This window comes from Ceratotherium simum, chromosome 24 (assembly GCF_057802395.1).
Source record: "Ceratotherium simum simum isolate JZ-2026a chromosome 24, ASM5780239v1, whole genome shotgun sequence".
NCBI classification, from domain to species: domain Eukaryota; kingdom Metazoa; phylum Chordata; class Mammalia; order Perissodactyla; family Rhinocerotidae; genus Ceratotherium; species Ceratotherium simum.
In genome coordinates, this window is record NC_141923.1 from 6,389,370 (window position 1) to 6,410,237 (window position 20,868).

Below are 20,868 nucleotides of genomic sequence, written 5' to 3' on the forward strand. Positions count from 1 at the left end.
CTCTGAAAGAAACTTTGACCTTCCCCCTAACTGCCTAAAAGAATTTAAGAGAGAAGGCCTGTTCCAGGAAGGAGCTAATACCATAAGATAACATTGTTTATAGCCAGTCCAGCAAATACTTGTTTAACAAACATTTCCATTTCCATCCCCATGTAAATTGCCTTCCTCCCCTTTGAAGTTTCACACCACTACCCCCAACATCCTCCTTTGTCTTTAGCTGAAAATGGTATTCAAGGTGGCGACCTTGGCCATTCTGGCGAGTTACTCAGTTTTTCCAGCTTTCTCCCATGTATACACCTTATAAAACTTCCTTTGATTTTCTCCTGTTATTCTGTCTCATGTCAATTTAATTCTTAGGCCAGCCAGAAGGACCTAGAGGGTAGAGGAATTGTCTTCCTCCCCTACAGCTGCTATTATTAAGAACATTAATTAAGAAATAGAGTTTAGATCTTACCAAGCTGCACTTTTGAACTCAGAGTTCACATTTTATCACATTTTCACAAACTATAGAAAGGGGTTAAACTATTTCCCAGAGAAAGCTGACTTTAAAAGAGAGAGCACTGGGAAAAACTAATTTTTAGTCTTACGGAAGTTTTCTGAGCTTTGCTAATATCCTAGTACATGCCAGAAGATGTTTTTTCACAGTTAAAGCATTTATTCAATTGCTGTTCTTGTGAAAGTTTCACTGATTAGACACAGTTATATAGTTATCACTTAGTTTCCTAGGCAAATAACCAACCTCGGTGGAAAGGAGAAGGGGCAAGAAGCAAGGAACTCTCCTATCTGTATTTTCCCAATTCTTTACAACTCTCTCATACCTCTGCCACCTATCATCAACAATCAAGATGAGATCCACCATGGGAACTGGACTGTTTCCAAAATGCTTGGTATGAGTGAAGCCATCAGGAACAGAGGCAAAGCAGAATAAACGAGAAATGAGAGATTTATTCTATGCTGTAGCAAGTTAAAAATGAAAGAGTGGACAGTCAAATGATTTTCAACAAAGGTGCTAAGACAACTCAGTGGGGAAAGGATAGTCTTTTCAACAAACCAGGCTGAAATAATTGGCAATCTACATGCAAAACATGAACTTAGACACTTACCTCACACCATACATAAGAATGACCTCAATTAGTATTTGGGCGGTGAAGATGACGTAATCTATGCAGAAACAGAAGTATAATGATGTACACCTGAAATTTATACAATGTTATAAACCAACGTTACCACAATAAAAAAAAAAATGAACTCAAAATGGATCACAGTCTAAGCATAAGAGTTAAAACTATAAACCTTCTAGAAGAAAACATAAGAGAAAATCTCCCTGATCTTGAGTTAGGCAAAGAATGATCCATAAAAGAAAATACTGGTAAACTGAACTTCATCAAAATTAAAAATATATGTGCTGAATTCAAGACACTACCAAGAAAATGAAAGGGCAAACTACAGACTTGGAGAAAATACTGCAAATCATATATCTGATAAATGACTTATATACAGAATATGTAACAAAATCTCAAAACTCAAGAATGAAAAAACAACCATAATATAAATGGAAAATAACCTAAATATCCAACAACAAGAACTGGTTAAACATTCTAGATACCTCCAGTCAATGATATACTACAGAATTGTTAAAAAATTAAACTCTTAAAAAAATAAGATAAGGGCCGGCCCAGTGGCACAGCAGTTAAGTGTGCATGCTCCGCTTCGGCGGCCCGGTGTTCATAGGTTCGGATCCTGGGCGCGCACCGATGCACTGTTTGTCAAGCCACGCTGTGGTGGCATCCCATATAAAGTAGAGGAAGATGGGCATGGATATAAGCTCAGGGCCAATCTTCCTCAGCAAAAAGAGGAGGACTGGCGTGGACATTAGCTCAGGGCTGATCGTCCTCACGCACACATAAAAAAATAAGATAAACTGATGGAAGGAGAGAGGGATGGATATATGGCTAGAGAAGTGACAAAGCAAATACAGTGAAAAGGTGGTAGGTATGTGTGTGTTTACTGGATGATTCAATTTTTCTAAGTCTGAAAATTTTCACAATAAAATGTTGAAAAAAGTTAAGCTCTAGAATATTTAATGACACAATATGTCATTAAACATGATGTATCAGTATATTAAAAAGGTTACAAAGCTGTACACATAGTACAAATCTGCAATATATACATTTTTTTTTTAATGTTTGGCCATAGGAAAAGAAGGGTACACAGTAGAAAGCTAACAGTGGCTCTGTGGACGACGTGATAACGAGTACTTTCCCCCTTATTCTGGCTTATCTCTAGTCTTCAAATTTTCTACAATGATCAAATATTTTTACGATTCAAATAAAAGAACTGCCTTAATAGCAGTGAAGCAAGAACCAATTTCAGACAAGAATGATTAGAATTTATTTGATCACAAATTCAGTAACAGAAAATACTCCTCTCCAAAAAATCTTTAAGAGTCTTTTTTTGGTGAGGAAGATCAGCCCTGCGCTAACATCTGCCAACCCTCCTCTTTTTTTTGCTGAGGAAGACTGGCCCTGGGCTAACATCCATGCCCATCTTCCTCCACTTTATATGGGACGCCGCCACAGCATGACTGGACAAGCGGTGCATCGGTGCACGCCCGGGATCCAAACCGGTGAACCCCGGGCCGCCGCAGCAGAGCGCAGGCACTTAACTGCTTGCGCCACTGGGCCAGCCCCTAAGAGTCTTAAGCTGGTTCAAAATACATTCAATGAATAATTCTTTCCGCCTGTTACTGGCACTGGAACTTCGTGCCAGATGCAGAAACTTAAAACAATTAGGGCTGGACGCCTTGAAATGTACGTATCAGAAAGAGAGTTGATAAAGCCCTGAATGCTGCACTGGTCACACCATATCTGGAGTCAACAATTGGTAAGAACCACTGACAAACTGGAGCCTGTTGACTATGTTATACAAGGCTCAAGAGAGCAAAGTGTTTAACCTAGGGCAAAGCAGACTTCGAGGAAATAACCGCCATATACTAATAACATGGGTGCTGTTATGGATGATGTGAAACTTGGATCACTCAGCAGAAATTTCAGAGAAGCAAATACCAGTTAAGTATAAGAAGAAGAAGGAAGAGGGGCCGGCCCCGTGGCTTAGCAGTTAAGTGTGTGCGCTCCGCTACTGGCGGCCCAGGTTCGGATCCCGGGCGCGCACCGACACACCACTTCTCCGGCCATGCTGAGGCCGCGTCCCACATACAGCAACTAGAAGGATGTGCAACTATGACATACAACTACCTACTGGGGCTTTGGGGGAAAAAAAAGGAGGATTGGCAATAGATGTTAGCTCAGAGCCGGTCTTGCTCAACAAAAAGAGGAGGATTAGCATCGATGTTAGCTCAGGGCTGATCTTCCCCACAAAAAAAAAAAAAAAAGAAGAAGAAGGAAGAGATACTAGGGCTGGGTTAGTAATCCAATATGCTGCCTCATAACCCAGAGAACATCTTACCAGTGAAAATATTAAAGCAGAAGCTGGGTCAATGCCTGTCATAAGTAACAGCTATGATTACATTCATTCATTCAACAAATATTTACTGAGTGCTTATGATGCAATGAGGGAAGTGTTCTATAATCTGTGCTAACATGGTAGTCATCTGCCACATGTGGCTGTTGATAACTTGAAATGTGGCATTACAATCAGGAAGAATATCATACGAAAAGAACATGTGAGGGTAGGTTCTTTATAATAAGGAGAACACAGAAAATCAATCTAGAGGGGCAGAGAGAAGCCAGTTCAAGAAAGACTTTATATACTATGCTATGGAGTCATGACTTTATCCAGAAAGACAGAGAAATATCCTGAAGAAACTTAGGAGGAGAACATTAACTCAGATTTGATTATTAACAATTTAACAAAGTACAGAGGAGACATTTTAAGAGGTAGAGAACGAAAGTGGAATGTACTTATTGCATTTTAATGAAGATGAAGACCTGACTTGATAAATCAGTATCATGGCTCTGGAGAGAAGGGGACAAAGAGATTTTAAGCAGGAAGAAATGATAACGACCTGTCCACGTGGATGTGGCGAGAAGGAACTGAATGACTCCATCAAGCCTCCAGGTTTCTATTTTGGATCACAGAGTGTATCTCACTGAGAATGAGGATTCTGGAAGAGGACAAGTCTGGGAAGGAAAGCAATGAATTCAGTTGTTTTTTAAAAACAGATTTATTGAGAAACAGATTTTTATTCCATAAAATTCACCCATTTAAACGACACAATTCAATGATTTTTTTAGTATATACACAAAATGGTATGCCCAGCACTGCAATCTAATTTGAGAATGTTTTCATCATCCCCAAAAGAAGCCTCACACCCGTCAGCAGCCACTCCTCATTCCCACCGCAACCCCCAGCAACTACTAATCTACTTTCTGTCTCTAAGGATTTGCCTTTTCTGAACACTCCATATAAATGGAATCATATAACATGTGGTCTTTTGTGACTGGTTTCGTACACTTAGCATCATGTTTTCAAGGTTCATCCATGTTGTATCAATATTGGTATTTCATTCCTTTTTATTGCTGAATATTCCACTGCATGGATATGCCACATTTTGTTAATCCATTCATCAGTGCATAGACATTTGGGTTGTTTCCATTGTTTGGCTATTATGAATAATGCTCCTATGAGCATTCATGTATAAATTTTGTGTGGATGTATCTTTTAGTTTCTCTCGGGTATATGCCTCGGAGTGGAAATGCTGAGACATATGGTAACTCAATGTTTAACATTTTGAAGAACTGCCAAACTGTTTTCCAAAGCACCCTTTTACATTCTCCCCAGCAATGTAAGACGGTTCCAATACGAGATTTATTCACATAGCCACTTACCCAATGTGTCAAGGTATCCACATCCTCACCAACATTAGTTACTATCTGTCTTGTTTATTCTAGCCATCCTATTGCGTGTGAAGTGGTATCTCATTATGCTTTTGGTTTGCATTTCCTCATGTCTAACGATGCTGAGCACCTTTTCATGTGCTTATCAGCCATTTGTCTATTTTCTTTAGAGAAGTGTCCATTTAAATCATTTGCCCATTTTCAAACTGGGTCATTTGTCTTATCATTGAGTTGTAACTCTTTATATATTCTAGATATGTCCCTTATCAGACATATGATTTGCAAATAATTTCTCACATTCTATGAGTTGTCTTGTCACTTTCCTAATAGCATGGTTTGCAGCATATAAGCTTTTAATTTTTTTCTTTTTTTGAGGAAGACTGGCCCTGCACTAACATCTGTTGCCAATCTTCCTCTTTTTTTTCTTTTTTCTCCCCAAGGCCCCAGTACATAGTTGTTATCATAGCTGTAGAGTTGTAGCTCTTCTATGTGGGACGCTGCGTCAGCATGGGTTGATGAGCGGTGAGTAGGTCTGCGCCCAGGAGCCAAACTAGCGAACCCTGGGCCACTGAAGTGGAACGCACGAACTTAACCGCTATGCCACTGAGCCGGCCCCTAAGTTTTTAACAATTTACCTATTTTTTTTTTTCTTGTATCATTTGTGTTTTGGTGTCATTTCTAAGAAACCATTGCCTAACCCAAGGCCATTAAGATTTACTCTTATATTTTCTCCTATAAGAGTTTTAAAGTTTTAGTTCTTACTTTTAAGTTCATAATCGATTTTGAGTTAACTCTTGTATACGGCATGAGGTAGGGGTTCAACTTCATTCTTTCGTTTGTGGATATTCAGTTGTCCCAGCATTTGTTGAAAAGGCTATTCTTCCTCCACTGAATTGTCTTGGCATCCTTGTCAAAAATCAATTGCTCATAAATATAGCAAGCCCAGTTTCAGACGTGCTAAACTTGAGGTACCTGTGCTCTATCTCCTTGGGACTGAACCACATGTATAGAGAACCATGTCTTCTACTCATAGCCCAGCAATAGCACAGGAAAGTCAATAAATATTTGGTGAACAATTATCTATCTGTGTGATTCAAAATCATACTGCCTCATCACCCACAGACTTGGACACTCTGAAGCATATCACTCTCTGCTCTTGCGAAGGGACCAGCTGGCTCTCTTTCTAGTGCTGCTCTTCTATTTGGGACTCTTCCTTTTATCTGATTCAGTCTGTTGCTTACAGTTCTGTTTTGCATAGTGACACAACTCAAGGAGAGCATTCTCCTTCTTCCCAGGAAATGAAGCGTTTGTAAACAGTACCCTAAAGCTGCTCAGTTAGAAATCTCCGCTGGCAGAGGGAGCAGAACCAGTGGATGCATCTGATTCTGATCTGTCCACAGGCACGCAGGCTCAGAGGTGTGCTACGTTCCTACTGGGCATAAAGGATTTCGCTTGTGTGTCAGGCACATCTTTCTGTGTGCAAGCCAAAGTTAAAGAATTCAAATTTTTAAAGATTTTTTTTTTAAATTTATTTATTTTATTTTTCCCACCAAAGCCCCAGTGGATAGTTGTGTGTCGTAGCTGCACATCCTTCTAGTTGTTGTATGTGGGACTCGGCCTCAGGATGAATGGAGAAGTGGTGCCTCGATGCGCACCCGGGATCCGAACCTGGGCCACCAGCATCGCAGCGCGCGCACTTAACCACCAAGCCACAGGGCTGGCCAAGAATTCAAATTTTTAAATTGCTAATGGGACTTCAGCAGGTCAGAGCTCAGTGAAAGGAAGGCCTCAAAAAGGCCACTAATTAGAGATAAATCAGAAGTAACTGCAAGAACCAAGGACATTTAACTAAGATAAGGCAAGACTTTCTGAAGACCATTGTCTTTAAGCAACTGAAAAGCCAATTGGAAGAAAAAATAAACCAGTTCAAAGAAGTGCAAAAGGGAAGAACCAGAACAGAAGATAACATCCCTTAGCCCAGTCAAAATTCTGCCAGTTCCCCTAGGCCCAGTGCAAATGCAAACTAATAATAATAATAATAACAAAAATAAATACATAACAATTGCGTTGTTCATACCTCTTTTCTGGCACTTTCATCCCAGATGCCCCATGCTCCCCTTCTTGGCTCTATACTCCTTAAGGCCCAACTCTCACTTGTGTCTGTAGCTCTATCCCTAACCCCACTGTCTTACATATGGTAGGTCTCAATATATACCTTTCAAGTAAAAATTTAAGCAGATATGATACATGAAATCAGATAAATAAGGAGAAGTTATGTATTTATAATACGGAGAAGGCTATACTTTAAAAAAGATTCACATTTACTATAGTAAGTTTAAAATTTTAAAGTATTTTTAAAGTATTCACATCTATAGAAATTATGTTTAGATTAAATATTTAACACCACCTTTATTGTATAAATAAGATCTACAAGTGTTCAGATTGCCTAAACCAATCACAACGCACACTTCTCTCAAACATAAAAAGCATAAGGTTAAAGTCTTGACCTCCAGGGGCTCTTCTAGCTCTAAATTCTAAACGCCTCTGATCATCATTCCAATTTCTCTCCTGTCCCAACCTCAAAGCTACCCAGTATGGGATTAAGCAAAGTTGTTTACAACCATGCAAATACAGGCAGACACACTTGTTCACACTTGTCCACCACAGACAAACAATAAATCCTTTTGTCTGGAGCTGGAGTTACCCTGAGCTAAGATGGCCATGATGAACAAGGAAAGGTGCAACACCATTTATTTCCTTGAACACACTAATCATAGCTCTTTCAAAATCCAAGTCTGATGATTTCATTATGTCTGTTCCTATTGTCTATGTTGTCGGTTAAGTCTTATCTTCTCGTATTTGTGATCATTTCTGATTGAGTGGCACTCATTGTATATGACAACTGTATAGATAATCTGAGGCTCCTCTAGAGGGGATTTACTTTTGCTTCTGACAGGCAGGTGGGTTAGGGGTACAAACGACCCCAGGTTACCTTAATATAATCAGGTATTGAGATGATTCAAAGCACTACTTTAGTTCCTGAGAGCGCCAGTCTATTTCTGGTTCACCTTTGTTCCTAAGCAGAGCCTTTAAGAAAAACCTGAGGTATTTATTAGGCCTCCTCCTCCTCGGCAGGCTCTGAACACCAATTTTTATCTCCCTAGTCCCATGAATCTGTCGAAAGCTCTAATCATCTTCTCAGTTGACAATTTCAGCAATGACAATTGCTTCAAGGGAAGAAATGGTGCCAAATGTCAGGCTTACTTGTCCATCCTCTCCCAAATCTTGGCTCTGCAAATCCTTTCTGCCATGTAGCTCTCCCACGCCTTCAAACTGATTTTTTTTTAACTTTCATCTTCTCTTGTTCTTTTTTTTTTTTTTTTTTTTTTGTGAGGAAGATCAGCCCTGAGCTAATCCTCCTCTTTTTGCTGAGGAAGACCGGCTCTGAGCTAACATCTATTGCCAATCCTCCTCCCCGCCCCCCCCAAAGCCCCAGTATTGTACATCGTAGTTGCACATCCTTCTAGTTGCTGTATGTGGGACGCGGCCTCAGCATGGCTGGAGAAGCGGTGCGTCGGTGCGTGCCCGGGATCCAAACCCGGGCCGCCAGTAGCAGAGCACGCGCACTTAACCGCTAAGCCACGGGGCCGGCCCTCATCTTCTCTTGTTCTTAGCAGACTGGTCCAAACAACCTGATAAACCACTGCCAGAAGCAGAACCCCCAAATCCAACACAACTTAACACAACCTTTGTTTAAACTGAACCAGAGGGGAACTTTCTAACAAATTACTCACAATTTCATTCAAGTGTTTTTCTACTTGGTCTCCACACCTTCTGCAGTTTTGAAATGTTAGTCTTTCCCAGGGGACTACCCAAATTAAGGCTGGATGAAGCAATTTAGGGTGTGAGAAAACATTTGGAATTACTGTTGACTAACAGAAAACCATAAAAGCCTAATTACAATAAAGCACTAATGAAAAGTAATGTCGTCATGCACTCTAATCTAAACTCTAACATGCTTTACTGCTGGAATTGGGGGTGTGGAGCTCCCTTCAAAAAACGAGGTAGCTGTAAACTCCTCAGCTCGGAGCCTGCACCCAGCAAACACACAGGAATGGCAGTTCCCTGCGCCCTTGCCTCCTTCTCCCCTGTCCCTCTCCACTCCTCACCTAGAGCGGGGCTGACACTAAACACAGGCTGAAATTTCAGCATAGTCCAGTCACCTTACTACAAAGTCTAAGGCTCAGTCCCAAGTTTGTTCCGTATTGAGTAGGAGGAGATAGGGGCTAGGTCATAAAAAGGGACAACACGAGTCAAGAGAGCAAATGCTCTTGCCGACTTTCGCCTATAACTGAAGAGGATGATATGGATGAGGATAGTGGAACACAAGACCAGAACTGGGAGACAAGAAACCTGAGCTCCATGTTCCCATTACCCCACCACCTGTGAGCCCTAGGCAAGTGAGCTCTGGAGTCTGTGTGTGTGTCTTCTCATCTGAGGATGAGGGACTCATGCATTCTTCACCCAACATTTATTCAGCACTTACTACATTCCAGGGACACTGCTGGGTGGTGGGACCACACTGCCAGTAAACCAGCCCTGCTCTGGACCTCAGGACCAGGTCGGCAGTTCTCAACTCTGGCTGCATGCTTAACCTAAAGACTTAAAACAACACAACAAAACACCTTCCTCCAGATTATGGGGATTTCTGAAGTAGGGCCCTGGCACTGGGAAGAGGGCCTTTTCAAGTGTTTCTGATACCCAGGGAGGGTTAACAACCACTGGACTTAGAGAATTTTTAAGTTTCTGAATCTAACTTTCTATGATTTTACAAATGAGTATTTTTTACCAGTCAAAAACCTCCTGCGGTTTCACTACTAATTTGGGGGAAGGGTGACTGGGGTAAGGGGTGGTAACCTGTGGTTTCATTACTAATTTGAGGGGAGGGTGACTGGGGGTAGGGGGTGCCTCAACTGTGCTAACAATCCTATCCTGAAGTCATACTACCTGTGAGTGACCTCTAGTCTCACTCCAGCCTCCTTGGATTCACATTCAAAAGCCACATGCATAATGTCATAAATGAGAGTTCTCCCCAAGGGGCGCAGAGATGCCTAAATCATGCCATTCTGGATTTGTTCCTTTGGGTTAAAGCGCTATTTCCCAAACTTTGGTCATTCATGATTTTTGTCATGTCTGTTCAACATGAGGGCTATTACTTAGTCTTTTTCTTTAAAATCAACTCACTAGAGCAATAAGAGAGTACTAGCCCTACTAAATATTAAAACATATTATAAAACCTCTTTAATTAAAAGTAAGGTATTGGCACTTGAATAAATACAGACCAATGGAACATAATATAAAATCCAGAAATAGGTCAAATTAATTAAATATGACAAAAGAGGGCATCTCAAAACACTGGGAGAAAATGGAATTTTTAATAAACGGCATTCAGATAACTGAAAAATCATATGGAAAAGGCTAAAATTGGATCCAGCCCTCAAACCATATATTTCACTCCAAAGGCATCAGAGAATCAAATGTTTGAAAGAATTAAAAAAAAAACAGAAGCTATACAAGTACTAGAAAAACCGTAAGTCAATTCAAGCTGGGAGCATAGAAGACTTTCCAGCTGTGACTGAAAATCAAGAAGCAGTGAGTGAAAAGACTGAAAAAAATGAAATCTGTTTACTTTCTATCTAGTAACAACATCCACAAAATCACAGGCATTGAGCACTTCTGCATCATTTCAGCTCCTCCAGCCTTATCTGCTTCTTATTCGAGCCACCCCTGAGGGAACCAGTTTTTCCCAGGCTCTGACCCGCTTCCCCGCCCGGCTCCAGGGTGCTCTGCCGCAGCCCCAAGGGGGTGCCATGGGCGACCCCTCAGTACCCGCATGTGAACCTCTCTAGGTGCAGGGGCGACTCCTGTGAGGCAATCCTTTGTCAAATGAAGACAGCAGCTAACGGATATATGCTTCTCCCTTCCCCACCCCCAAACATCAGTCCTGTGCAGCTGAGTCACCAGTCAGTTGGCTTACAGCAGGAGCCTAATCCACAGTGAGAGCCTGGACTGGCTCTTCCCCCTTCCCCTTCCCTCATTCCTGCTCCAGAGGTCACTCTGCCCTCCAAAACTCCTCTCACCTGAGCCTTTGTCTCGGGTACAGCTCTCTGGGGAAACCAGCTAAAATACCATAGATGTGATGCACTAATTTTTTCTAATACACATAAAAATAAACAATTCTTAAAATTTAAGAAGCATTCATCAGGAGAAGGAGCATAACTCCCCACTCCACACATGTGGGCTGTGCACAGCGACTTTCTTGAAAAGAGGACAGTATGAAAGGGGAATGAAAGAGTAACTTGACAACAATGACAGCTGACCAACACTACTTCAGCCAGGTGATCAAGGGCGACACCAACGGTCATAAATCATGAATATAACAAATCCCACGGCAGCAGACTGAAGCGCTGTCGCCCCAGCAATGCATGAATTCAGTGAGCACATAACGAAACCGCTTTCGTCTTATATGCCGGCTTCAACCGCTGGGGGTGTGGCCTGAATGCTGTACTTGGAAGGACCCATGCCAAGCCGGAATGAATGTCATGATTTACTACCCATTTTAGGTATAGGTGGCAGCAGCAATATTTATTAAGCATTTACCAAGTGCCAGGCACAGTGCTAGGCTCTAGGGATCCCATAGAGACCAAAACAGGCATAATCCTCTGTGAGGTACAGGACGGAAAATCTGAATAATTACAAGTTACAGAGTTACAGAAGAGGAAGTAGGGGATGCCTTAGAGGCAAGTAACAGGGTAGGGGTCAAGGAATGCCTCCCTGAGGAAGTGACATTTAACCTAAGATCTGAAGGCTAAGCAGTTAGCAAGGTGAAGAGGAAAAGTAGTTAGACTTTGGTCAACTGGTGAATTACTCCATCAGATCTTTTCTTACTTAAGGATCCTTTGAGAGAGAAGGGAGAAGAGAAGATCAGAGCAACAGACACAGGTCCACAAAGAGAGCCCAGGGTGGAGGGCAGGACCCAGAGAACGTTTAAAGGTGCTGGAAGCTTTTAAGGAAGGGGCCCAGGGCAAATACATCACCCGGGGAAAAGGACTGGCGAAGGTATGTAAGAGGCTTCCAAAACCAAGCTCTTGTAAGGCAAGCTGTCCACTGTCTCTAAGATACTCAGAAAACACGTCTTCAGCGCTCTACGAAGGTGTGTCTCTGTTTTACTACAGAACGAGAGGCACCACCGGCTCCCGCTGCCCTTTCTGCCACGGCTTCCAGGAATTGCACAGCAAAACGTACTCAACCACAGTAACTATTTCTTAATTTAAATTTTATGGTATAATTATCACCTCTACTCCAAAATAACATGCCTCCTATCTGGTCTTTATTTCAAAAGTTCTCTTTTGTGTCTTTTACAGAGAAGTCCCTCACTCTCTTTCAGAAGTTGAAGCATCAATATCAACCGTCATTTCTAAACCAAAAAATTATCACACATGGAGATAAATTATACAGGGATCTGACAAAACGGCAGAATATTTGAAATCAGAATTTTCCCAGATTTTCCAGGGTTTATCTTCCTCACAGACCTAACAAATTGGGGTGGGGGGTGGAGGCGGTAAACTAACCTTTATTGAACACCATAGGCTAAGAACTTTTTATGTATTCTCATTTGAGCCTCACAAAACCATGTGAAGGAAGTGGGATTAGCCTCATTTATATTTGAGGAAAATGGAGGCTCATAAAGGTTAAGTAATTTGCTCAAAATCAGTCAGCTGGTAAGGAGGGGCTCTGGGGTAGAATCCAGGTCCCTCTGACTCTAAAACCCAGGCTGCTTAGAATACAGGGGGCAAAATGGGGCCCAACTCACAATTTAAAAAAAAAGTTCACTCACATACCCACATTAACTCCAAACTGAGCAGTAGAAGATGTCTTTCACACAGCCTTAAAGACAAAGACAGAGTCCATCTTCACACACTGTAGGACTCGGGAACAGGGCTCCCCCCACTGGTGAGCAGATGGAACCACACCATTTACTTCTGATTCCTTTCCTAGACCTTTGCTTTTTTGGGAGAAACCTCCAAATTAGGACCAAGATTAAACTTCCTTTCATTGACTTTATCTCTTTTTTTCTCTCTTCTTTGTTTAAAATTAACATTCTGATAATATATTGATAGCCTTTAAAATGTTTATACTCTTTGGTACCAGTAATAATACCATTTTGCTAATTTATCTTAAGGAAATAATCAGAAATGCACGCTAAGATTTATGTGCACAGACATCATGTTATTTACAATGATGAAATACCAAAAACAAGCTGACTGTCCCCAAATTGGGGTACTGGTAAATAAATTATGGTATACCATCTGATAGACTATTATTCAGCGATTTAATGTTTTCAAAGAATATTTAACAAAGGAGAAATGTGTACATGTTAGATGTAAAATGTCCATTACAAATATACAGTATTATATCAATTTTGTGAAAATGTTACACTTACACATGAAAAAGATAAAGAAATGACACCCCACGTTTAATGTTGTTATCCCTAAACAGCAGGATCAATACTGATTTTTACTGTATTTATACTTTTCTATGTTTTCAAACTCTCCACATTCAATACAAACATTTAAATCAGAAAAAAAATTATTTTTCTAAAAAGTAAGGGAAAATTGCTACTAGAAATTATTTCTATGGGAATCTTCGCCTTTTGGGCTAGGAAAGAGAAAACTGCTTACAGCTGTTAGCTGAGGGGACCACTGCCCTTCCTACGGCACCCTGTCAGCTGGAGGTGCTCTTCTCTAAGTTATCACATCACATAGCACTTACGATAGACTCATTTAACAACTCAAGAGTCATCAAGCTTACACTCTACCACAAGCTCAAGCTTTTGTAGTGTAAAGATTCCCTTTAAAGGGAAAAGATCTTTATGTGAAACAATGCCGATTTATTTCCATGCAGCTTATTTATGTACAATTACAAAACTAAGTTTAAATTTCTTATGTTTATATAACTAGAGACAAACAAAACTACCAAACCAGCAAAATTCAAAACAACATTACTTTAACAAAAGGATGATGTTGCTCATATTAAAAATCATCATCCACAAGATAAATATAAATATGGTAATGGCACTGGCCTAAAAACAGGCAGACAGAACAGCAGAAGAGAGCCTAGGAAGATACACACATAGAAGCCACACAACCTTATAGCTGGTCTCCCTAACGTGACTTCTAAAGACATCTGGAGAAACGCTCCCTTGTCCCCATTCTGTAGCCCTAAGTTCAGCTATATACTTGGACCCAACTGTGTTAGCTAGTGCAGGCTAACAATGATAAACAAGGACTGTGTTTGTGCCTGTGTATCTTACACTGTACCCTGTAATCGCATTGCATTCTGTATAACTCCAAGATTGATAAAGTGCCCTTGGCCCAGATGAGATGGTTCCCTGGCACATAACCAGATTTGCGAGATTCTAGACTGGCCACGTCTTACATATACAAGGGGGCCGGCCCCGTGGCATAGTGGTTAAGTGCGTGTGCTCTGCTGCTGGTGGCCCGGGGTTCGGATCCCGGGCGTGCACCGACGCACCGCTTGTCAGGCCATGCTGTGGCAGCATCCCACATAAAGTGGAGGAAGATAGGCACGGATGTTAGCCCAGGGCCAGTGTTCCTCAGCAAAAAGAGGAGGATTGGCATGGATGTTAGGTCAGGGCTGATCTTCCTCACAAAAAAAAAAAGGCTGGCCCTGGTGGAGGCAGGTAAGCTGAGGATCGGAGGTGATGCACATTCAGATGTTACCAGCTGCAATCACGCACCCTTGGAGAGGATTTTGGGATCCAGATATTTGTACTGCCATCCACCTTAGAAAATATTCCTAATATCTCTGCCATATATCTACTGATATAGTCAGTCAAGCATCTGATGAGCAATTTTGAAGAAAAATGTAATTTTGATCTTCACCTCGTATCCCAGACAATTTGAAGGAAGAATCTTTTAAAAATTTTATATATAAAACAGAAAAACAACTTAATACTTACCAAACTTCTGGAAGAATGTTATTTTAAATATAAGAAATGATGTAAAAGTCACAAAGAAAATGACTTAATGACATAAAAATCCTAAACTTCTATATATCAAATCTTTTTTTTTTTTTAATTTTTTATTTATTTATTTTTCCCCCAAAGCCCCAGTAGATAGTTGTATGTTGTAGTTGCACATCCTTCTAGTTGCTGTACGTGGGACGCGGCCTCAGCATGGCCGGAGAAGCGGTGCGTCGGTGCGCGCCCGGGATCCAAACCCCGGCTGCCAGTAGCGGAGCACGCACACTTAACCGCTAAGCCACGGGGCTGGCCCTATATATCAAATCTTGAAAAGATAAAAGGCAGATAGGGAAAATGTTCACATAAGAGACTTTCCGAACAGATAAATGACTATATATTATGTATGTGGATGTTTTTTGTTTTAAGTAGAAAAAAGGATGCAGCAAGGGATCTAGTAAATTTCTGTAAATCTTTTAGGGATGAGGGCTATTTGGGGGAGGGGAAAGTCTGGATCCTTCCATTTCCTTACCTACCTAATCCAGTATCAGGCAACAGTATGCCCTCAAAAAATAATTTCTGAATGAAGATATGAAAATATATAAGGTCTGTTAGGAAAAGGGAAATAACAAGGCAGTAGTCTAGAAAATAAAGAAAATCTCAGACACAGCCTTAGTTATCCAAGTAATTTGATTCAACAGGCCTTTTTTGCTAAAATATGCAGACCTGTGCCTCAGGGGTTCAGTTTCTTCGTTAGAATGCATCGCCAGCCTTATGTCTGAGACCCTCCTTAAAAGGGATGGTTTGGAGACCATATTTCAGACCTTTATCAATAGGTCACATCTATGTACTCCCATGAGATTATCTAGCAATAAAAATGCTTTATTTTCATTTAAAAAGTTCAGGATTGAACAAAAAGGAAAATGTTTTTCATGGATGAACCAAATTGTTTATAAACATCCAAATCAAATGAGCTGACAACAGAGGTAATAAACAGATCCCCTTGACTCATTAAGGTCCATTTGTAAAAGCCAAGTACTTGAGGTACAAGTAAATATACACACATAGATGTTTAACCAAAAACAGTCTGTGACAGAGAACCACGTTAAACTGTCAGCAGCATTTTTAAACATCTGTGTAAAAAACAAATGACTTAAAGAAAAAAGAATAACTGAATGACTTATTTTGGAAAAATCATTTAAGAACTTTCAGTTGTACATTCATGCCTTTTTATCTGATCCAACAGAATGGGATCTGAGAATGCTATTATGCTCTTGTTGATCAAAAAATTGAATGTTCTATTCAAGAGGACCAGATAAAGAATAATTTTTAACAAATAAATAATTTAAGATATTAAGGCAAGAGAAAGAAACAACTATGGAAAGAAGAGAGGAAAACACCTGCTTTATAGTAATGATCTGAACTAAATTGCCATTTTTTCAATTATATATTAAGAAGAAATAAAGACTTATTCTTAAAATTATCTTGATTCTAAGAGCATTTCATAACTGAGACAATCTAATATAGTTATGACATAAAACAAAAAAAACAGGTGTTATTATTCTCCACCACTTCTGTAACCTGGCAGCTCAAATCCCCTCCAGAATTGAATATTGACTCAGACTGCCCCTAACATGCACACATCGGGGACTTTTGCTTCCAGTAACCACGGACTAAGTAAATCAGAACAATCCTCCGGCTGAAGAGAACTAGAAAAGCAGGGAAAAAACGTAATAAACACTTGCTTGGAGGCTTGGGGAAGGAAGGCACATCAGGGGCTCGGAAAGTAAGCTCAGTGTTTGGGGCTACTTTTTCCTGGTGTTTGCCAACTCAAAGGGAATGCTAAAAGCCTGGTGTTGGGTTGGGGCGTGAAGGTGCTGCTGAAGAGCTGAACACTAGGAGTAAGGGTGAACAGAACAGGCTGGCTCTCACAAGGACTGCAGCTCACCTTAATATTTCAGTCCCTGAGACTGCACTGAAGTGACTCCAGACTGTAAGCGCCCCGTTTGCCTGACAAAACAAATGTGAATTATCTCTGGAAGAGAAAAACATCATCTTAGGCCTCAAATTATTTCTACAAACAATTTTGCAAATATGATGTCCAGCACACAATAAAAAAAAAACAACAGGGCACATAAGGATACAAGACAATATGAATGAAAACCAAGGAATATTGCCATAATCAGACCAATTTAAGATAATTATACATACTATATTCAAGGAGATAAAAGACAAGATTAATAATTTGGGCAGAAAACTGGAAACTATAAAAAAGAGAACCAAATGGAAACTAAAGAAATCAAAAAAATATATAATAACTGAAATTAAAAACTCAATTGATAGGTTTAATAGCAAACTATTTATAGTAGAAGAGAAAGAGATACGTGAAGAGATATCCAGAATAAAGGACAGAGAGACAAACAGAAAACACAGAAAAGTTAAGAGACACAGAAGACTGTGAAATGGTCTAACGTAAAATTGTAGTTCCAGAAAGAAAGGTGAGAGAGAATGGGGCCGAAATAATATTTGAATCACTAATGGCTGATGACTTCCAAAACTACTGAAAGACATGAAGCCACAGATTCAAGAAGCCCTCAGCATCCCAATTACAGGTGTACCTCACTTTATTGTGCTTCACCTTATTGCGCTCCCCAGATGTGTTTTTTACAAGACTCCCTAGCAGCAAAAAGATTATGACTCACTGAAGGCTCAGATAATGGTTAGCAGTTTTTAGCAACAAAGTACTTTTTAATTAAGGTATGTACATTGTTTTTTTAGACATAATGCTACTGTATACTTAATAGACTACAGCAGAGTGTAAACATAACTTTTATATGCACTGGGAAATCAAAAAATTTGTATGACCCCCTGTATTGCGATATTCACTTTTTTGTGGTGGTCTGGAACCAGACCCTCAATATCTCTGAGTTACGCCTGTATAAGTGGGGGAAAAAAAAAATCCATACTAGAAACAGCATAGAAAATGGCTGAAAAGCAAAGACAAAGAGAACATTTTAAGAGCAGCCAGAGAAAAAGACCAGTCATGTGTTGCTTAATGACTGGGATACATTCTAAGAAATGCATCATTAGGTGATTTCATCCCTGTACAAATATCACAGAGCGTACTTACACAAACCTAGATGGTATGGGCTACTACACACTTAGGCTATATGGTACTAATCTTACAGGACCACTGTCATATATGCAGTCCATCGCTGACCGAAAAATCATTATGTGGCACATGACTGTACCTTCAAAGGAACAACAGACTGATAAGTGACTTCTCAACAGAAACAATCCAAGTCAGAGATAATAAGATATCTTTAAAGTGCTAAAAGAAAACAATGGCAAACCAAGAATTCTGTAACTACTGAAAAGACCCTTCAAAAATGGAGAAACATGTTCTAAAATTAGACTGTGGTAACGGCTGCATAACTCGTGAAAATACTAAAAACCACTGAACTGTATACTTTACATGGGTAAATTTTATGGCCTGTGAATTATATCTCAATAAAGCTGTTTTTTAAAAAAAAATGCAGGATAAATGACATCTGCAAAAAAACACTGTAAGAATTTGTCACCAGCTGATCTGCACTAAAGGAATACTAAAGGGTATTCTTCAGGCGGAAAAATAATGACCCCAAATAGAAGACTGGAAGATGACAAAGGTGGCACTGCAGAACTATGGGGAAAAGATGACCTTTTTGATAAACAGTGCTGAATAAATGGTGCTGGTAAAAATCAAATTTGACCCCTTTTTCACAAGTTCCACAAAAATCAATCCCAAGTGGACTATAGATCTTAATTTGAAAGGCAAAACAGTAAGATTTCTAGAAGATGTTATAGGAAACTATCTTCTTGACTTTGGACTAGAACTACAAATTAGGAAGAAAAAGACATGTAAAGCCCAAAGGAAAACTGGGCAAGACAGCTGAACAGGCACTTCATAAAAGAGGGTATCAAATAAACATGAAAAGATGTTCAACCTCATCAGTCAACAAGAAACTGCAATTTAAAACCACGATGGCACACCACTTCACACTCACCAGCATGGCTAAAATTTGAGACTGACAATACCAAGTGTTGACAAGGATGTGGAGCACAAGAACTCTCATATACTTCCTGGTAGGAGTGTAAACTGATACAAACACTTTGAAAACTTGGCATTATCTACTAAGGTTGAAGATATGCACATGTTTTGACCTACAAATTCCACTGCTAGGTATCTTCCCAACAGAAATGAATGCCCCAGGAGACATATAAGAACATTCATAATAGCATTATTAATAGCTAAAAGCTAGAAACAATTCAAACGTCTACCAACAGTGGAACGGATAAATTGTGGACATTCGTACAATGGAATACTACAGATCAATCAAAATGAACAACAGTTACAACAGAATGGATGAATCTCAAAAACCTCCAGACACAAAAGAATATATATTGTATCATTTCATTTACATAAAGTTCACAAAACAGGCAAAATGAAACGACAGACACCTATGAGATATGTGTTTAGAAGGTAAAATTTCAGACAAAAAAGGCAAGGAAATGATTATCCCCCAGAAGTCAGGATTAGGCTACCTCTAGAGAGGGAATTCCGGGCTCCTGGGTGCTGGCGGTGTGTATTTCTTGACCTGATAACCGCCAGACCCCCCGGCTGGGTGATAAATCAACGAGCAGCACATTTGGGGTCTTGCACTTGACTGGCGTGCAAGAAGAAAAGAAAAGGGGGGAGAAAGGGGAGCAGAGGGAGTAAGAGCTGCAGACGGAAGGAAACTCCCGCTTTACAAGGACGCTGAAAGGAGGCTCTGCGCGCCGGCAGAGGGGAGGCTGCGCCCAGGGGGACAGCCCGGAGAGGGAGGCGGAGGGGCTTCGGGCCGGCCTCCTCGAGGCTGGAAGGCACCGAACGGGGCTGCGGCCAACGTGTGCCACCGCGCGGCCGGGGCGCGGCCACACCTGCCCGCGGGGTCGGCCTCCCCCCACCCCGGCCCCGCAGCCCCGACAAGTGCCTCCCGCCAAGGGCAAGGGCCGGCACCCCCCTCCTCCGGGCGCCGCCCCCCCGACCCCCCCCACCGTCCGCGGCGCCCCCCGAGTCTCCCGGAGCCGTCCCCGCGCTCCGGCCGCCGCCCGCCCGGCCCTCGGGCTCTGCGGCGCCCGGTCCCCTCTCCGCGCGGCGCCCGCCGACTCACCTCATTGTCGCTGCCGGGGCGGGCGCGCGGGGCCGGGGGCGCGGCGCGGGGCGTTAGCGGGGGAGCCGGCCCCGGGCGCGGCGGCTCCGCGTCTCGCTGGGCTGCGGGCGGCTGCGGGGGCTCATCTTCTCGGGGCGGGCGTCCGGGCCGCTAGCTGCGGGGAAGGGCGGCGGCGGCGGCGCCTGACAGCTGGGCCCCGGCCCCTGCCATCTTGGCGGGCGCGTGCCCGGGCCGGCGTGTGCGCGCGCCGCCGGAGGGAGGGGAGGGGGCGAGCGCGTCTGCCCGAGACTCGGGGCGGCGGCCCCCGGGCGGGCGCGGGCAGCTAGGGGTCCGCCGAGGGAGAGGCGGGAGGGCGCGCGCGGGCGAGCTCAGCCCTCGAGGCGAGGCTGAGGGTGCGTCCCTCCGCCCGCTGAGGGAAGTGCGCGCGCGTGCGTCCCTCAGCCCGCGGCCGCTGAGGTGAGAGCGCGCGCGGCGGTCCGAGCCCGACACAAAAGGCGCGGGGCCCCACAGCCCGCGCCTGCGGGAGAAGCGAGCCCGGGGCTGCGGGGCGGGGCGGGCCGCGAGGGGCGGGGCTTCGAGGGAAGGCTGAGCGTTGAGGGGCGGGGCGGGCCCGAGGGGCGGGGCTTCGAGGGAAGGGCGAGCAGGGAGGGGCGGGGCGGAGCTGCGAGGGGCGGGGCTTCAAAGAGGGTGGACCCTGTGAGGGGCGGGGCCTCGGGTGGGCGGGGCCTAAAGGGGCGGGGCGCCGGGCCGGCACGTGGAACACTGCGCCCCCTTCCCG

General features: G+C 42.5%; 1 protein-coding gene across 5 annotated transcripts in view; it reads right to left on the reverse strand.

Moving 5' to 3' along the window:
• Positions 1–20,530, reverse strand: part of EVL (Enah/Vasp-like) — a 161,722-nt gene extending 141,192 nt beyond the window's left edge. For 2 of the 5 annotated variants that reach the window (XM_087447955.1, XM_087447953.1), the window contains exon 1: positions 1,104–1,193. In XM_087447955.1, coding sequence (XP_087304081.1) covers positions 1,104–1,117 — 14 coding nt within the window. In that variant the 5' untranslated portion in view covers positions 1,118–1,193. Of the gene's footprint in view, positions 1–1,103; positions 1,194–4,024; positions 4,140–20,090 lie in introns of those variants that run through there. The other 3 variants (XM_087447951.1, XM_087447954.1, XM_087447956.1) reach the window with 3 other exon arrangements.
• Between the last annotated feature and the right edge of the window lie 338 nt (positions 20,531–20,868).